Here is a 17931-nt window from a genome sequence, read left to right on the forward strand (position 1 = left end):
GCTGTGGGGAGAAGAGGTATTCGAGAGAAGCTAAGTAGGAGGAAGGGGGAAAGGGCATTTCTTTAATGTGTTAATTTTTCTTTTTCTCAATACCTGAATCGATTAGAAATCTGTTGAAAAAGCAATAAATTAAATTCAGTAAAAACATTAAAAGTCAACTGTTTTGCCTGTGATAAGCAAAAGAAAGTGTTGTGGTTTTGTTTTTTTTTGAGAAATAACTCAAGTTTCACTTAAATCCTCAATCCTCTCAATTAGATTCATAATAAATCAGTACTTCCCTTCAATAAGTTGGTTTCATGTAAATCAACATCAGAAAGCCAAGTGTTACAAAAATCAGTGTAGCAACAATTGCTGGAATTCCAAGCTGATGTCATAATATGGGGTAAAACAGTAACAGGCAAACATTTAAAAGTTACTATTCATACTAAATCACTAAAAGGAATATGGTTCTATAATATGATCTACTGGACCTGTTATAAAACCTTTAAAGTGTCTCTCTCAGTACATTTTATTTTAAAGCATTATTTCAAAGTAATCTAACTGCTAAAAGGAGCTACTTTCAATTTTGAAATGTCATGTATAAAAGTCATTCCAAGCTGGTAAAAGTAACGGTTTTGCTGGCAGCTCTGTAGGATGGTCCAGGTTTAACAGATAGGATTTTTTGCTTGACCATGTTTCACAGCCTGGTGCTTCATAACAGCCTTTTTAATGGTTAAATGGGAAGAGGCACCCTTAACCTTTTTATGCAATACTAAAGTGACAATTTGAAAGGGGTCTGAGAACAATGTAATATACAAGATCATTCATAAAATGAGTATGAGAATACCTTCCTCAAATGTGATGATAGTACTTGAAGAAATGACACCCTGTATGTAATAAGGCCTTGGAGAATGGACAAATAGGGCCAGTGAGTGCAAGAATTTTTTCCTCTACACTCATGTAAACAGGCAAGCATTGTAATTTTCTTAATATTAAAAAGACAGTGTTAGCAGTGTGGAAACAAACCATAAAGGGAATATAGTTTCTAAGTTTAAAAAAGATACTTATAAAGTTTTTTTTTTTTCTTAAATACAAAGTGCTTCTATACATTAAGCAGGTTACAGTGTTAGTGAGCAAATCCCTGTTTAGTTACCTTGAGTACAAGGGTTATATATATGGTCACCATGGTATGTTATAGAGCTCAATCAAGTGCTAAGAATATGAACTCCTTGGTGCTGACCATTCATGCCCATTGCCAGCAAGGTTTCATCATATTTGGGGGAATATCTGTTTTAACAAAATTCCATATGAAAAAAATATCTGAAGCATTAGAAGATTAAGAATTAAGAAGCCTCTTAAACAATTAAAGTTTGTAAGTAGAATGCCAGAAAAGAAGTTACAGTAATTATAGCCCACTGAGTAAAAACCCCAGCTTGCCACTAGATATTCACGTTCAGGATACAGTTTGATTGTATCTTAAGACAATTTGTAATTGGGAGTTCAATAAAGCATCCAAATTAGAATTACCTTAGTGTGCTTTTGCTACAGGGTCATCTGTTTAAGTACATGATCCTGCCTATTGCAGTATCTAATACATAAACCGGGGCCAGACAGACTTAGAAGGCTTTTGATGCTGGTTAATTTATTTCCCCCAGCACTGTACTTGGACATCACTCCTTCCTATTATAGCCTACATATACTCTAAAGGCTCTTTCCTTTTTATATTTCAGTAAACTACAGAGAAGGGTTAATTGCTTTTGCATAGAAATGCACTAAGCTTTCAAACCCCAAATCCTGTCACATTTAAAATTGATGCATTCACTCTACCTGCAGAGCTGGCAGCATCTCTCAAAACTACGAAAACTCCTCTATATAGCTCCAGGAATGAGAGCACAGGATATAAATCCTCATCCTAATGAATGAGAGGTGCCACTTTCCCAGCGAAAATCCAGACTTCGGACATGAGCATGGTACCATGTTTTGCAGTACCATTAATAGATCCAAATGCCATACTTTCTACATTTTTCCCCACAAGCAACTTCATTTGAAGAGGTAAACAGCTCTGGCTGCTTATGATCACACGTAACCAGTCACAGTAGTTCTGTACCAAGAATCTGTATTATAGTTCTTACTATTCAAAGAGTAAAGAATTAAGAGTAAAAACACCTATCAATGTCTAAATCATTTTCCTAAAGCATGTTCTAAAACTAGATAGAAGTTCTCAAACAAGATTTTGTACCAATAAAAAAAATTCAATTCATGAAGCTATGCAGTTTGGTACTTGCTACTGTAGTTAAGACAAAAAATCTGAATATAAAGCTAGGGTTTAGCATTTTGAGTACGCAGGGAGAGTTCCAAATGTTACACCTATTTTTGTTTGTTTTGACAAGGCATATTTATTACACACGCTTTAAAAGCTCTCATTATGTAGCAACCAAAATCAAGCCAAGCATCATACAGCACTAGGCCCTATGGGAGGCAACTAAATTATATTTAACACAGATTTAAGTTTACATGGTGCACAACTATATTTAAGTGCTTTGCAGACTCTTTAAATAGAAACTAGTACAAAATTAAACAATCATTTGTTTCACTGAAGATGGAAAAAGAATGGAAGACAGATAAAGGAAAGCCAAATCACTTAACACAGCCTTTCATTAAGCAAAACAATAAGTGATATTTAATGATGCAGGCTATTAATGATGCATGTTAAGTATGTTGGCAATCTCCAGTTTGAGGTCATTTTTATTTTTTAATTAAAATGTGAATCACAGGAGTTTTATTAACAGGTAGCCCACATAGCCTGGTATGGTTACGTAATTCTCTTTTTCAGTAAGGCTACTTCAATTCCTGCTTCGTGTAAATATTTGCAGAATTTGGGTCAATTTAGGGCTAGGTTTTACTGTGCATTTGGAAGACTTATTAAAACAACAGGACTTCTAAATACGGCTGTGATGATAATCAATATCTTAAAGACCTTATTGACCTCATTGTGCAACCACCTTTGTGATTAACCATTTCTACATCACACGCTGAACATCTAGAATAATATTGTGGAAAATAAAAACTTTGGTCTGCTCATACCAGCATAATTATTGAAACTTGTTTGTTTTTTTAAATTAGATTTCACAATAGCAAGTACCAGACACTATTTGCATAATTAGTTTATTTTGATTACTCTTCTAAACAAATGTAAGCACTAATGTCTCAGTTCATCTCAGTAGTACTCTGCTCAGCTTTAGAAGCTTGATATGATTTGGTACAAGAGGTCACATGCCGGTGAAAACTGTCCCGCCACATAAATCTTTTCCCACAGATGTTACACTCATATGGTTTTATGCCCGTATGAATTTTCATATGGCCTACAAGATGGTGTTTCATTTTGAATTTCTTACCACAGACACCACAGCCATAAGGTCGAAGACCAAGGTGCATACTCATATGCCGATCTCTCTGACTCTTGTGTGTAAAGCTTTTACCACACTGACAAGGATATAGCTTATCAGCATGTGAGAATCCAGTGAGGGATGTTTCTTCTTTAATTCCTGCAGCCATTTCAATTCCTTCACCATAGCCTGCTGCTATCATAAGATCCTGTCTGTGAGCACTTAAATTTCCATCTGCCCTTTCACCAGAAAATTCTTCCATAGAAGAGCCGTAGAAATCAACTTGTTCATCATAATTACTTTCATCTGCCTGTTCATCAAATTCTGCTTCCATCTTTTTGTCAGCTATATGAAAGTCTTCAACACCTGAAGACTGGATTGAATGATCTGCCTGAATGGCATTCACGGATTCAGAAACTTGGTGTTCATCATAAGGATTATCAACACCCTCACAGTCTTGTTCAAATCTTTCTGGTTTCACATGGATCCATCGCTTGTGAGACATGATGCTGGGTTTGCTATACATTGGTCTGGTATACTGATACTCCGCACTATCACTAGTTCCTTCTTCACCATCCTGACTTGTCATTCCTGTGCTAAGTCTATCATGTTCTGTTGAAGAATTACTGGGAAGATACTCATGTTCTGTCAGCTGACACGACAGTTCATCTTTAGAGCTCTCTTCTTCATTTTCACCATCCCTCAGTTCCTGCACTTTGTGGAATTCTGTCTGTCCTCCGGAGCCGAGCTCAAAGGTCTCAGTAAGGCCATTGTAACTACTACTGCTTGGGGACTGATGGTCACTGCCATGATTCATCTTCTGACAGAGAACTGTTGGATTGCCCTCTAGCACTTCAGTGCATTTATCCACTACATGCCACATCTGAAGGAAACTTGCTGCTGTCAAGTAACTAACAATTTCTGGAGCAGGCATTACCAGTCGACCTGTATAGGTAGACAGAAGAATGTTTTCAAATACTCTTGGATTCATCACATCAGGCAGCACAATTCGCCTGCTATTTTTTAGGAGAACCTGATCACAAAAGTAAGGTGAACTAGCTGCAAGAACAGCTTTATGGGCTCTGAAGAGATGGCCCTGAACTACAATGGACACATCACATAATTGTCCTTGCTGGCGCTGCTGATTTAACTTCTGCAAAATGGTGCTAGAAAAATCTGGAAATTCCACTCGAAAAGAGCTTGACCCAGACTCCATTTCATCACAAATTTAGTGTTGTGCTGAAAGAAAAAAAAAAAAAAGATCATAAATTCTGCTTAGTAAGGTATTGATCTTTCTAAAAAGGTGTATAAGGAAATTGAAAGCAATAACTTAAGCGGACTTATATGGAACTCAGTCCAACATTTTCTGGAACCTATGTCACTGCTTTATTTCTATTGTTCCCCTCCACCTCATCCTTCTCTTTTCTCAAAGAGATACTGAGGCCACACGTTACTATGCCAGCATGTTTTGCTGTTCTTCCATCCCAAAGGGCTCATCAACTATAGCAGGAGCTACAGAGAGTCACCCAGTAGACATAGGTTAATCATTTCAAGCATGGATTTAGGATAACAAGAACAGGTATTTCATGAAATTATAGCAACAGAATTAACTCCAGAATGTTCATGCTTAAAACCGCATATGAAAAATATTGCATTTCAACAGGCAACATCATCTAATTGATCTCCCCATTAAAGACTGACTGTACCTCAGCTGTACAGTTTTGACTGTATGCACCTTGTATATATGTAACAATGCAACAATCATACACTAGAAGCTCAGCTAACAGTTCAGGTTTTTTTTTTGCATTCCCACATAACCCAGACATCTTATTACTGTTTAAATAACTATGTCAACTTTGTGCTAGAATTCTTTAAAATGTCTGCTTTACATTTGAAATTTGAATTTAAGATGCATTTGCATGTTATTATCAGGAATAACAGAAAATTAAATGTAAAAATGAAAGACCAACATTAACAGCCTGAATAAACTATATTTATGCAACTTTTCAATGTGTAAATTGAACATAATGGAACTCCAACAGAGCTGTGGAGTAGCAAGTGGTTTTCCTCTGTCAAGTTGTTTCTCATAAAACTCTCACTTTGCTACTTAACAGATGGAGCTGCACACCTGAGAAAGAATACTTAGTAAATTAGCAGATAGCACACATACAGGATTTAAGACACTTTCTGAATATAACATTGAAACAGAATTTGCATTGCAAATTGTACTCTGACATTCATGTGTAATGAAAATAAGGAATTGAGAAGATACGATTATGAATCACTTCTATAGTTATTGTACTATTGTACAGACTCTCTTTAGTACTTTCTATGCAGTTATATAACCACCTACAGAAAACTGTTCATTAGACGCACTGTGTTTATATGCTGATATATTGGCATAAATTTATAAGTGCAGAAAAAACAACAGCATATGCTTATAAAACACTGACTACACAGGAATGATTATGTATTACGTAAAACAACATTTAGTCAATAGCTCATCATTACATAATCCTTTCCTGACCATTCAGATCTTTTCCAGCTCATATAGTTGACACCTTTATCCCATTCCCCCCAAGCCTCAGTATTCCTTCTTTAAAGTTTCAAAGATAGAAAAGGATGACAACATACGGAGGTTAAAACCAGTCATTCGCTGTTATCTTAGATCAAGGTGAACACGGTTGCCATAGAAAAGAGAGCATTAGAGTCAGACAACCATCAATACCTTTCAAGAGATACCGGCCCAAACTCCTTGCAAATTTTGAAATGAGCATCCTCTACAGAATGGTGAAGATCATGCTTTTTTTGTTTGTTTTATTATTAGAAATATGGCATCAGTATGACTCTCATATGTACGTCTGTAATAGGTCATTCTTCCTGGTCTGCTTTCTTCATTTACAAAACCCATTTATAACCTTAAGTAATCACAGCAAAATAGTCAAAATAAAAAAGGTACTTTTTTTTTTTTTTACCACAGTGTCCTTTCTTGAAACCTTACAGTAATCCCTCCCCACTGGATAGTGGGAGGAACCGAAAGGATTGAAGAAAAAAAAAAAAAAAAAAAAAAAAAAAAAAAAAAAAAAGCTCCCACTAAGGAGAAGGGCAGACAAATGACTAAAAATAACTAAGTGACTAAAATTCTGTAACTGAGCACTGTAACTATCTGTATACAGTCATACTCATATCTTCATAGATTACTTGTTGGTTGAAACAATTGTTCAATATAAGAGGTGTTTACCAACTACCTTGAGATCCTCAGCTTTAAGGCAAGAAATTAGTTTAGAGAGCTACTTTCCTGCAACCACTGCCTCATTTAAATCAGGGGTGGTCAGTTACATCCTGCTGAGACAGTCACCAAGTTGTACTAAGTGAAGAAATAGCATAAAACTTGCAAATTATGCTGTCAGTTCAACTGTTAATGTCAAGTTCTTTTTGGTAAAGTGGAAAGAAAAAATATGTCAATATTTGATACACAGTAAACATTAATAAATATTTACTTTTTTAAAAAAACTTTTTTTTTTAAATGCAGACATGTTAGCTCTTTCATAACATTCTAAGATTTAAGAGTCTGCTTTTCAATACTCGCATACCAAAAAATGGATAAGCTTTTGGGATATGCTCAACCAAAACTTAAAAGGAGAAATACCTATACACCTAGAAAAATTTCTGTTTAAAAATCAGGAAGAACCCTAAGCTATCGTCTTTCAGCAATGTATGGTTGTTCACATACACAACTGCAGGTGGGAGCAAACTTTCTTTTCAAAGTGTAAGTAAAGTATTTTCTGCTACTGAGGCCATACCCTTAAAGAATGTTTTTGGCCTTTCCCTCCGAAGAGGTTTCAACTCCCCCTTTTACAACCCATTCTGTTACTGCATTGTCTTTATCTCCACTCAAAAAAAAAAAAAAAAAAAAAAAAAGTATTTTAATTGAAGTTAATAGCACATGTCTAGTCCCTCCAGAACACTAAAACACACCAGGGCCATATTAGTTCCTTATAAATAGTTACTTTAACAATTGCCAGTACATAGCTGTTTCAGAAGAAAGACAGCTCTGAGTAAATTAATTTATTACTTCTGCCACGACAGCACCTCAAAACGCTGCCATATCAGCAGGGGCAGACGTGCCGGCGAGCCCACGCCAGACGCGTTACGGCCACCGCCGGCGGCCCACCCGCCAGTCGGCTCTGCCTAGGAAAGAAAAGGGGCCGGGCCGGGCAGTGCCCAGCACCCGCCTCCCGACCGCCTCCCGCGGCTCGGAGGTCCTCCGGGGAGCGCCGCCCGGCGGGGAAGGGCCGCGGAAGCTTTCGGCGGGGAAAGGGAGCGGGGACGGCGGCGGAGCGCAGGCCTCGGCCGCCCCCCGGCCCCAGAGCGGGCCAACGGAGCCAGGCCCGGCAGCGGCGCGGCTTCCCACGCTCCGCGCCCGGGCAGCTGCTCACCTGCGGGCCTCGGCGTCTCTCGCATAGCGGGCCCCGGCCCCGGCTGCAGCGCTCGGTGCGGCCGACGCGGCTTCCGCGGCCCAGCCAGCGCCGGAAACGCCGCTCCCCCGGGAAGAGCTTCCGCATCCCGGTCACCTGGCGGCCCGGGGAGGCCCTTCCGCTTCCTGCCGGGGGAGGGAGTGCGGGGGGGCGTGGCCGCGGCCGGTTGCGACTTTTGCCGGCGGGCGGCGCCCCCCACGCCTCGAGGCCGTCCCGGTAGCGGTGCCGTGAGGTGCCGCTGAGGTTCCCTGGAGGCTGTGCTGGTAGCAGCCGAGCTCTCGGACCGGGACCGGGACCGGGGTTGCGGCTGCCGCGACGGCTGCGAGCCCTCTCGGTCTGACCCCCGCGCTGGAGTAGGCCGGGGGCGCCCCCGTTTTTTCCTAGGCCGTGCCCGGTGCTCGGCCCGCCGGCGTTCCCGAGCCTCCCGCGGGCAGCAGAGCCATGACGATGCCTGAGAAAAGGGCCCCGCACTCCGAGAATTTCCTCGGTGGCTCTGTCAGCAATTTAGTGTATTTCGAGGATTATTTATTTATTTATTTATTTATTTTGTCTTCGAAAGTGGAGGATGGTCATTGTGCTCCTCAACGTGAGAGACGTCTCAGGAAGACTGTAGTGATAGATATCTGAATTGATTTGCAACTTCTACTGAAATTTGAGTTTGCCTCGAATCCAGTGGCCAAAAAAAAGGGGGAGGGAGGGACGGGGGCAGTACTATAAATAACAATAAAAAATAGAGAAATAGTGCTGGTCTCTTGAAATGTAAGTGCTGCTGAGAAAACCAGGAGGAACTGGGTATTCTTGGAGTCCTTTGGGGGAGAAAATAAGATGTATTTACTGTTTATCATGTCTTCAGCTGCTCTTTTAACACAGGAGGTGATCCACTTGGTTGCCCTGCAGAAAAAGATCTGGAAGTAGGCAGCGTACCCTGCCGAACAGTACTTGATTTCGCTGTCCTAGAAGGCTCTCTCATGCTTTACACATGCTGTGGACAGATACCTTATCTGCTGCATAACAAGAATTAGTCTACAGTCAAACTGGTCATGCAACAAGCATATACATGAACTTTCCAGAATAAGTTGAGATTCCACAAGAACAATTCATAGGCTGAAAATAGATCAAAGACTTACTTTGAACTCTCCAAACAAGCCTGTGGTGTTCTTGATAGTGTTACTGTGCCAGCATACTAAGGGAGCTCATAATTACAGCTAGTTCTATTTTTGTAAGGCATCAGGCCTGCAAACAAAAACTTAATGCAGTTTTTGGAAGTATCTCAATTCACAGAGGCAACTATTTACTAGGCATTTCTGGGGAAGATAAACTACTGAAGCTTTGTAGCTCTTGCTCTAAGAAAAAGAAAAGGAGTTCAAGTGTTATCTCTGTTACTGCTAGATGCTATGGCATTTTTTCCTATAGTTGTTAAGGAAACAGTAAATTACCTGTTTCTTCTCTGCAAGACACTGCTGATCTAAGCAAGGTATTGCCATTTTTTTTCTTTCAGAAGTTTCTCATTCAGTTCAACTTTGTTAGAAAGAAAACATGACTAAGACTTCTTTATGTGTGAAAATCCAGCAAAATAATTCACAGTCTTTGAGATAACTGGCGTAAGTAGTGACTGTGTGTGTGTGTGTATATATATATATATATATATATATATATATATATATACATATATATATATATATATATATTTAGTTTTGTCCTTCTTAGATTTTCTGAGTTTACCTGGAAATAACGTCGAGTTTAATTTTTAGCTGCTCACATAGCACTTGACAGTTCTATGAAATGGTCTTCAAGGAAAAAAAAAATCGTGATTATATGTATCTTTAAAGCTATGTGTCCGTGAACTTACTTTGTTGACATTTTTATTGCCAATTACTCAGTACCTTTTAGAATGTAACATTTTTGTAGCTTAAAGATGGAAAGGCTGGGAATTTAGGATATAACCTCTATTGGTTCGGTTTTGCAGGAGGTTTTATTTCTAGACTCTTACTGTTAATTCTGGCATAAATAAATCTCAACATTTTTCATTGCTGTTTAAGTGATATCACATGCTTTATCTAAAGGTCTCAGACTGAGTGGGGCAGGTGAAGCTTCCCTGCACAGAAGATAGAAAAGACCTTAGCAAGGCTGAAGAATTTGTCCATTTTTTGTTACCCAGCAGATGGTGCTGAAGGCCAGGGCAGCAGCACACCCATACTGTTCTGTATCCAAACTGTAAAGGGAGTCTTTCACAGAGGTAGCGCAGCTAGGCATAGTTTCTGGTAATTTTCCAGAATCTGGAGATATTGTTGAATTGCAAGCCATCATGATTTTGCAGAACAAAAAAGTCTTCAATTTTAATGACAGAAAATGTAATTTCATTTAATTTTATAGTTACTGTTTACTGGGGTTAGTTTTCATTTGAAAAAGGCTAATTTCATCCAGCATTTTTCTTTGGTATTACATGTATTATTCTATTGCAAGAAGCTTTTCCCCTAATAAGCATAGAAGGAAAGATAGGTCTGATAGTTTGGCAAGATTTAAGTCACAGTTACAGCAAGTACTGCAACTAACACAAACAAAAAGATTATTTGGGGAAAACTTGTTGATCAAAAGTACGTCTTCAGTTTCATTTCAATGCAGCATACCTACACTACAGGAAAAGAGCAACTTGCAGGGAAATGTTTGTGTGAGGAAGTTAAGGTTGGCTTTACCAATAGAAAGGTAGATTTATTTATTTTTTTTCAGAAAAGTGATGTTAACTTATTTTATTGCCTATGGGAAATACACTTCAAACTGTGAAACATTTTTCTTCCTATAAATTTATTTGGTCTTAAGAATATTAATCGTCAAGTATAAACTTTTAGTGATTAGCATTGATAAACTAGGTACAATTAAATACTTATTTGACCATTATGCTCAAAGTAACTAAAATTAGGTAGCATAGTTACAAAGAAGTATCAACATATGTTGTAGTTTTTCCTGTGAAAATACATAACATTTTAACAAAAAGCCTCTGATCTCAGGTAACTTCACATAAAGCCTATAATTTGAAGTAGCTTATAGCTTGTTTAATTTCACATTATTATTACCGAAATTAAGCATGTACAAGTTAACTTCTAAGATCAGGCCTGGATATCAGGTTCCATGTAATTTCTTGTTTTGTGATAATATAATGACATAATTTGTGTAGTACTTTATTGCTTCTTCTTGTTGTTAGAAGAATCAACTGTATTTCATCATCTGTTGGTGTTCCTGTATGTCCATCTGTGTGTCTCACTTATATGAGACAAGGGCTTCTAGTACCATATTCCAAAATTACCTTTTATGTTTGGCTTGCTTTTACTCTATTTCTCTAAAACAGGATAGATATTAGTACTTAGAGTAAATATAGCAAGCACTGATGTTTCCTCCAAATAAAACTTCTAAAAACAATATTTATGCTTAATCCTTTAATCTGTAATATTTATTTAATAGTCAAAACATGGTAATATATAGATTTTTAAATTTGTCATAAAGACTTCTTCAACTAGTTTCAACTTAATACAGCAATCTGGTGAAATATTTCATATGGACTAAACACACACTACTGAAATCAAAACTTTTGCTACTGAAATGATTGTTAAGACTGAATGAAGCAGCAGAGAAGCATAGCTAGGGTCTAGAGGTCTGCAGTCCACTGTGATCAGTTTTCAGTAGCATCATATAGATTTGGATCACACACAGGCCATGGAATTCTTATCCCATGTCTCTTTAAAATTTCACCCAGGCTAAAACAATAGAGATTTTCTTTGATTTAGCTGAGCAAGAAAACATGTTAAAACACAGAAGGGAAGAGATGGAGCATGCCATTACACAGGGCCTAAAAAAGTTATTTGAGATGGTAATCATATCCATTTAGCAAAATTTGGTCTATGCATATATTTTCAAGTCAAACAGCACACTCACGGATTTTCAGTCCATTGCCTCCATACATTAATAAGAAATCTACTACAAATATGAGGAAATAGACAATATTTGATACCACATAATTATTAAGTTATCTTTTGTAGCCATTGTCAGAATACATTAGCAATTTCAACAATATATGAGCAAGATCAGCAGTAGTGCAAGAAAATTTTGATTGGGGAAAGAGATTTTCAGATGGAATTTGAAAAAGTAAAAATTACATAGTATAGCAGCTGCTGCAGAAGAAAAATTTCTAGCACTCCAATTTGCATTGTAGACACAGGTAGACAGCAGGTGAATACAAGATCTTTAATACTTCAGACTTTCATAGTTAGCCTTGTCTAATTTAATGTGATAGAAATTGCTTTAAAAGGAGTTATTGGATCAGAGTTTGTGGTGGTTTAACACTGGTGGGTAGCTCAGCTCCACCATGCCACTCTCTCACTCCCCTTCCTCAAAAGGTCAGGGAGAGAAAATATGATGAAAAGACCTCATGGATTGAGATAAAGACAGTGAGATCACTCACCAATTACTATCAAGGACAAAGCAGACCCAGAATGGAGAGATTACTGTAACTTATTACCTATTGATAATAGGCTAGAGCAGTGAGAAAATAAAATCAAACTAAAACCATCTTCCCCTTATCCACCTTTTCCTACTTTCTCCCCCTGAGCAGTGCAGGGGAATGGGGTATGACTCTGGTCAGTACAGAACAGTTCGCTGCTTCTTCCTCCTGTCTTCCCCTGCTCCTGTGTAGGGTCTGCCCCACAGGATGCAGTCCTTCCCAAACTGATCCTCCATGGGCTTCCTACAGACTACAGCTCTTCAAGAACTGGGTCCATACTGTGGGATCCAGCACTGTTTCTCGTTGGCAGCAGCTACCACCAAATCTCCTGCTCCTGTGTGGGCTCCTCTCCACAGGCTGCAGCCCTGGCCTGTAGTCTACTCCTATGGGGGCTCTCTATGGAGCACAGCCTCCCTCAGGTCTCATCTGCGTGCTCAACCATGGGCTCCTCCACCGGCTGCAGCATGGAACTCTCCTTCACCGTGGTACCCCAGGGGCTGCAGGGAGACAGCGTGCTCCATCATGGAGCTCTCCATGGGCTGCAGGGAAATTTCTGTCCCAGCACCTAGTGACACTCTTCCCATCCTTCTTCACTGACCTCAGTGTCTGCAGGATTCTCTTTCTCTCAGTTGCTCTATCCTCTCTTCCAGCTGCTGTTGCACAGCAGTTTTTTCCCTTTCTTGAATCTGCTGTCCCAGAGGTGCAACCCATCTCACTCATGGCTCAGCTCTGGCCAGCAGCAGGTCCCTTTCAGATCTGTCCGGAACTGGCCCTTCTCTAACTTGGGGCAGTTGCTGGACTCCTCTCAGAGGCCATGCTTGCAGCCCTGCCACTACCTAAACCTTGTCACGTAAACCCAATACAGTGTTAAATCCCATTAATTCTGAAGAGTGGTTCATATACATTACCAGCTAAATGAATGTTTTTCCTAACTTGGTACTTAAGCCACTAAAGAAACAATACTAAGGCACCATGATCCTATCATTATATGTAAAGTTTTATTATCATTGGATTTGTCTAACAGAAGGTTGGTCCATGGAGAATCTTACAGTCTCCTTCCAATTTATGTGGGATTTATGGTATCTCTAAAATCAAAAAGTAAATATAAAGAAATCTTAAAAACCTTCAAGTTTATACAGTATGTTCATTCAGCTGATGTCCCAAATAGATCATAAATATATATAGTCATGTGTCTCTCCTCCCCCCCAGAAAAGATGAGGGAGTATTCAGTTTGCTCCTGGTAAAGGAGTCAACTCCTCCTTACTAGCAAGCAAGCTATTCAGGTACAGCCTCAGAGTGTTATCACAAGAGTAATCTATTTTCCACTGTAACTGACTGCAAAAAACACTTTTGTAAGGTTTCTCTAGACTGCCGTAGGCCAGTTCCAGGGGCCCCATGAACTTTGTACCTTGCTTGGCCAGCTAGGTAACGTTGCTAAGCATTTGATAGGGAAAAAATAAACCATTTTTTAAATAGCAGGTTCCTGTAAAGAGTCAGCAACACAAATGCAATGGATATCTGACTCAACAAACTCCATCCTCTGGTTAAAATAACATCATAATTCTGCAGCAGAAAGCCCACACCAACAAAACACACGGTTCAGGAGAACTGTGAACCTAATGCCAGGTTCATACTGGGGCATCACTGACATTCTTAACAGCTCCTACTACTTTCTCTACTAAATTAGTCAGGTGCTGATGATTATTCATCTGCCAGACTGTTCTCCCATCCTTTCATTGAAACTAACTCTGACTATGCACTGTCTATGTGAAGTCAGCTAGAATGGGATACATGTGTGATCTAGCCCTGAACAAAGAAATCTAATTCTGAGATCATAGTGAAGAATATAAAATCATACCCTCCTTTTCTCCCTCTTAATCTTTGGAAAATACTAAACTTTCTTTGGATGGATTTTTTTTTATTTTTAATCTCTATTTCTAAACCTATGTGATACAAAATCTTAAATATGATTAACAAAAAAAGCATTCTCTTATGTCCCACCTGATTCTTTGCCAATCGGCTATTTTTGCTATCTTCTCCTGATCTTCTGTTGCTGCATTTTCTTCAGACAAATAATTGCATTCTACCTGCAATGCCAGTTATGATTAACCATGAGTGTGGCCTGAAAAAAGATTTCAGACTTCCTTTACGTGGCTTGTTCTGCTCTCACGGTTGTCTATGTATATGAAACACACAACTCCTGGAACAGACATGCAGGGCCAAGGTAGTTATCTTAGATCAAAATTTCTGTTTTGCAAAGGAATCAAATAGAAACAACATTAACTATTATTTGTCTGTTTTACTTCTTCCTGAGCTTATAAATATTTAGATCAAATTCATGAATATAAGCAAGTATATTATCATTTTTGGTGCTCCCTCATGTTTCCCAACACCTGTGAATAGTGAAGCTTCAGTTTGGGATCTTGTTGTGGCCATGACAAAAATATAAAAGCTTAGTGGATGCCACATCAAATGCTATAATTTTATTAACTATTGTTATCATGTCCAAATTTACTTTGCATTTTACTTGTAGCAGAGACAAGGGCCCTAGCAGTTGTTGTAACCAGCATTAAAATGGGAATAATAGAATTGTAAATTATTACATAAAAATGCAGCTTCATTTTATGAGGTAATTGTGTTAAAAGGCCCAGTAGAGCTTTTCTCATAGATAAGGGCACTGTAGTTTGCATATTTGACAGCACATATTCAGCCTCCTTTCATTCTCCTGATTTTGCTAGATATTTGGTGGATGAGGTGTTAATATTGTTCATTTCTTTCAGAAGTTGGGTGCTTTATCAATATATCAGCTTCCCATCCAGGTTGGTTTTGTTATGGCAGATTTTGGTAGATAGCTTTGTTTTCTTTAGAGCCTACTAAATGAACGCACAGAACACTGACTAAAATACTGGTTGGCAACTCAGCTGGCCTCTTTCTCTTACAAAGATATGAATTATCTGGCTCAACTTATAGACTGATTATTCCTTGGATACCAATTGCATGGAGGCTTCAGGTAATTCATTAACTCATTAGCTTCTCTCTCTTATTTTTTATTTTTTATTTTTTAAAGAAGAATGAACTTAATTTAAAAGTATGTTTGGCTGCTGGCTGCTCCTTCTGTTGGAAGTCTCCGGAGATGTTGCCTCGTTGCTGCTCATGTGCTGACCCTGATGGTCACAATGGTCACACTTGTGGACCCCTGATGATCTGCTGAGGTCAGCAGGAAAACATATCTGGTGTTGTTCCCAGAGATTTGACTACATGGCACCACCTGGCCACTCTTGTCATTGAGTTGAACAGTTGGAAAGTTTTGCTTTTGCCCTCTTTTAAAATACCCCAAAATTATGTGAGGCATTTCCTTTTGCTACTGGAAAATGGAAATGTTATATCTGTTTGAAAGGAATTATTTTGTAGAGTGATACTTGTGATCTCTAAAGCTTGAAATATTCTTTTTATGTAATATTGCTGCCAACTGCTTACCTCTTTAAAGGAAATACTCATTAAATTCTCTCACTGCAGAATCAAATCCTTTATATGTGTTTCTTAAAACTAATAATAAAAAATACACCCTGCCCCTCCAATAATTTTCCCAGAAGGGCAATCTGAATTAAAACTCCTAGTTGATTGGCATAAATTGCTGAGCTAAGCTGGACTCTATGAGTTATGAGCTAGGGCATTGTGTCCTGGCATGCAGTTGCACTGATGTTATTTTACACTGCTGAGACAGAGTACTAGAGTTAAAAATCCCTGTTACCTCTATCTTTCTCTAACGGAATTTAGAACCATGGCTGAATTCCAAATGGGGAAAAATCTTATGCTTCTCTGAAGCTGTGTCCTTTGGTGCAGGTGTCCGACATTATCAACAGTTCTTCGTGTCATAGGATAGAAAATAAAAAGGGCATGTACTGTTGCTGTTTTACTTAGAGCTAGAGTTAGTTAGAGTATTGATCTGGGCCTTGATCACTGCTGTCCTGTACATCATGTCATTGCCAGTACATCTGTATCCAGATCCAGCGAGATTCATTAATATGTCCATTATAAAAAACATTTACATCACCAAACATTTAACCACCAAGTCACAAATTTATAGAAGTATATTCTCATCATATTACACATCTTCAAGTAGCAAAATGGCAATGCCAGAAGAAGAAAATCTCATTAAGATTTGTGGAAAGTTGTAATTATTTTAGGAAGCTTTCAGCACTTACATGCTGAGCTCAAAAACAAGTAGATCTGATATGGATAATATCTTAGAGCAGGCTTCAACTCAGCAACAATTTGGAATCATAAATCTGAGATGAATCCATAGATCTATTTTTTGTTTGTTTTCTGCTCGTATCAATCATTCTGAGCTTAGAGATCATATTTTTTTCTCACTTGTCTTTAGTGCTTTGTTTTTATAGCAGTGCTTTTTTCCCTCTTCTATAGTCCCTGCTGTGATTCATTTAAATGATTTGTTCATAAAGTGGTGGGTTTCATGCTTTTTCGGTTATAAAGAGAAAGTTAATGTTTGAATAAGTTAAATGAAAGGGAATTCTTCCTTGACATTTGATGGTCTGACAGAGGTGTCTTTCAAAAGCATACTTATTTTGATTTTGTGACAGAGATACTTTGGATTATCTTCTATCAGGTATCCTGAAAGTTTGTGTCCTCATTTGATCTAATATGATGCCAATAGTACCTTGATGTACAGTCAGGTCTTACCTAGGAAACTACTCAGAAGAACAACCTCTGATACTTGTGGACACTACATACATGCATAGAAAATTTTGTGTATCAGGAAACTTGAGTTTTGATGCCACACTCCCTGCTCAGATAAACCTCCAACTTATTTTCAGTGCTGCAGAAATTGTCTCAGAGACTGGAAATGGAGCATATTTTTTCTTTAATCTGATTCCTGCCCCTTCCTAGTTTTTAAATTTCTTTCTCCAAATGAGAGGAAAAAAATTATACCTTTGTAATTGTAAAGGACAGTTCATTTACATGTTGCTAAGCTTATGTTTTATGTTAGTATAGAACTATATATTTTAACAGACAGGCACTGTCACTAAATCCACTATAGTACTATTGTTCAAAATGCACCAATCCATTCATCTCTATGTTATCTTACATTATTGCAGAGTTAAAAAATATGAGCATTAATCTAAGTCTAAGAAATAATTATGTATGTATCAAATATTTATTGTTTGCTCGTAAGAAAGGGAATTCTACAATGATAAGACAGGTATGCTTTACAGTGTAACAAAAAATTATACGTACCATTTTATGGCACTAACCAAGAGCAAGAAAGTATTGAGTTACACAACACCTTTAAATTTTAAATAGATGCATGTTGCAAAATCCCTTGAGCAAAACTTAAATTATACATTATAAAAGTACAAATTTCATTCTGCTTTTTCCCAAAAAGGGAAAGCTTTATGCTGAGATGACCAATGTGATGAAAACAGACTCAAAAAAAGACACTTGCAGAAAAAAACAAACAAACAAACAAAAATCCCATTTATGATTCAGCTATAGACTTGTCTTTATTGTACTTATAAAATATACATAGCCTTTTATTGAATTGCCTGCTGTCGAAATCTGCAAGAATTTTATTGCT

The 17931-nt window shown here is 38.2% G+C and overlaps 1 protein-coding gene across 1 annotated transcript; it reads right to left on the reverse strand.

The window, feature by feature from the left end:
• Positions 1–165: 165 nt before the first annotated feature.
• ZBTB43 (zinc finger and BTB domain containing 43) lies at positions 166–7899 on the reverse strand. Its single transcript, XM_032200290.1, has 2 exons — positions 7805–7899; positions 166–4604 (listed from the first exon to the last, which is right to left on the reverse strand). Exon 2 carries the CDS (start codon positions 4579–4581, stop codon positions 3187–3189), a length of 1395 nt encoding a protein of 464 aa, XP_032056181.1. The 5' UTR covers positions 4582–4604; positions 7805–7899; the 3' UTR covers positions 166–3186.
• Positions 7900–17931: the final 10032 nt, after the last annotated feature.

The sequence above is a fragment of the Aythya fuligula genome, chromosome 19 (genome assembly GCF_009819795.1).
Source record: "Aythya fuligula isolate bAytFul2 chromosome 19, bAytFul2.pri, whole genome shotgun sequence".
NCBI classification, from domain to species: Eukaryota; Metazoa; Chordata; class Aves; order Anseriformes; family Anatidae; genus Aythya; species Aythya fuligula.

Bases quoted from the DNA above. Each gene is read 5' to 3' on its own strand.
- ZBTB43 (XM_032200290.1), bottom strand. From the start codon at position 4,581: ATGGAGTCTGGGTCAAGCTCTTTTCGAGTGGAATTTCCAGATTTTTCT.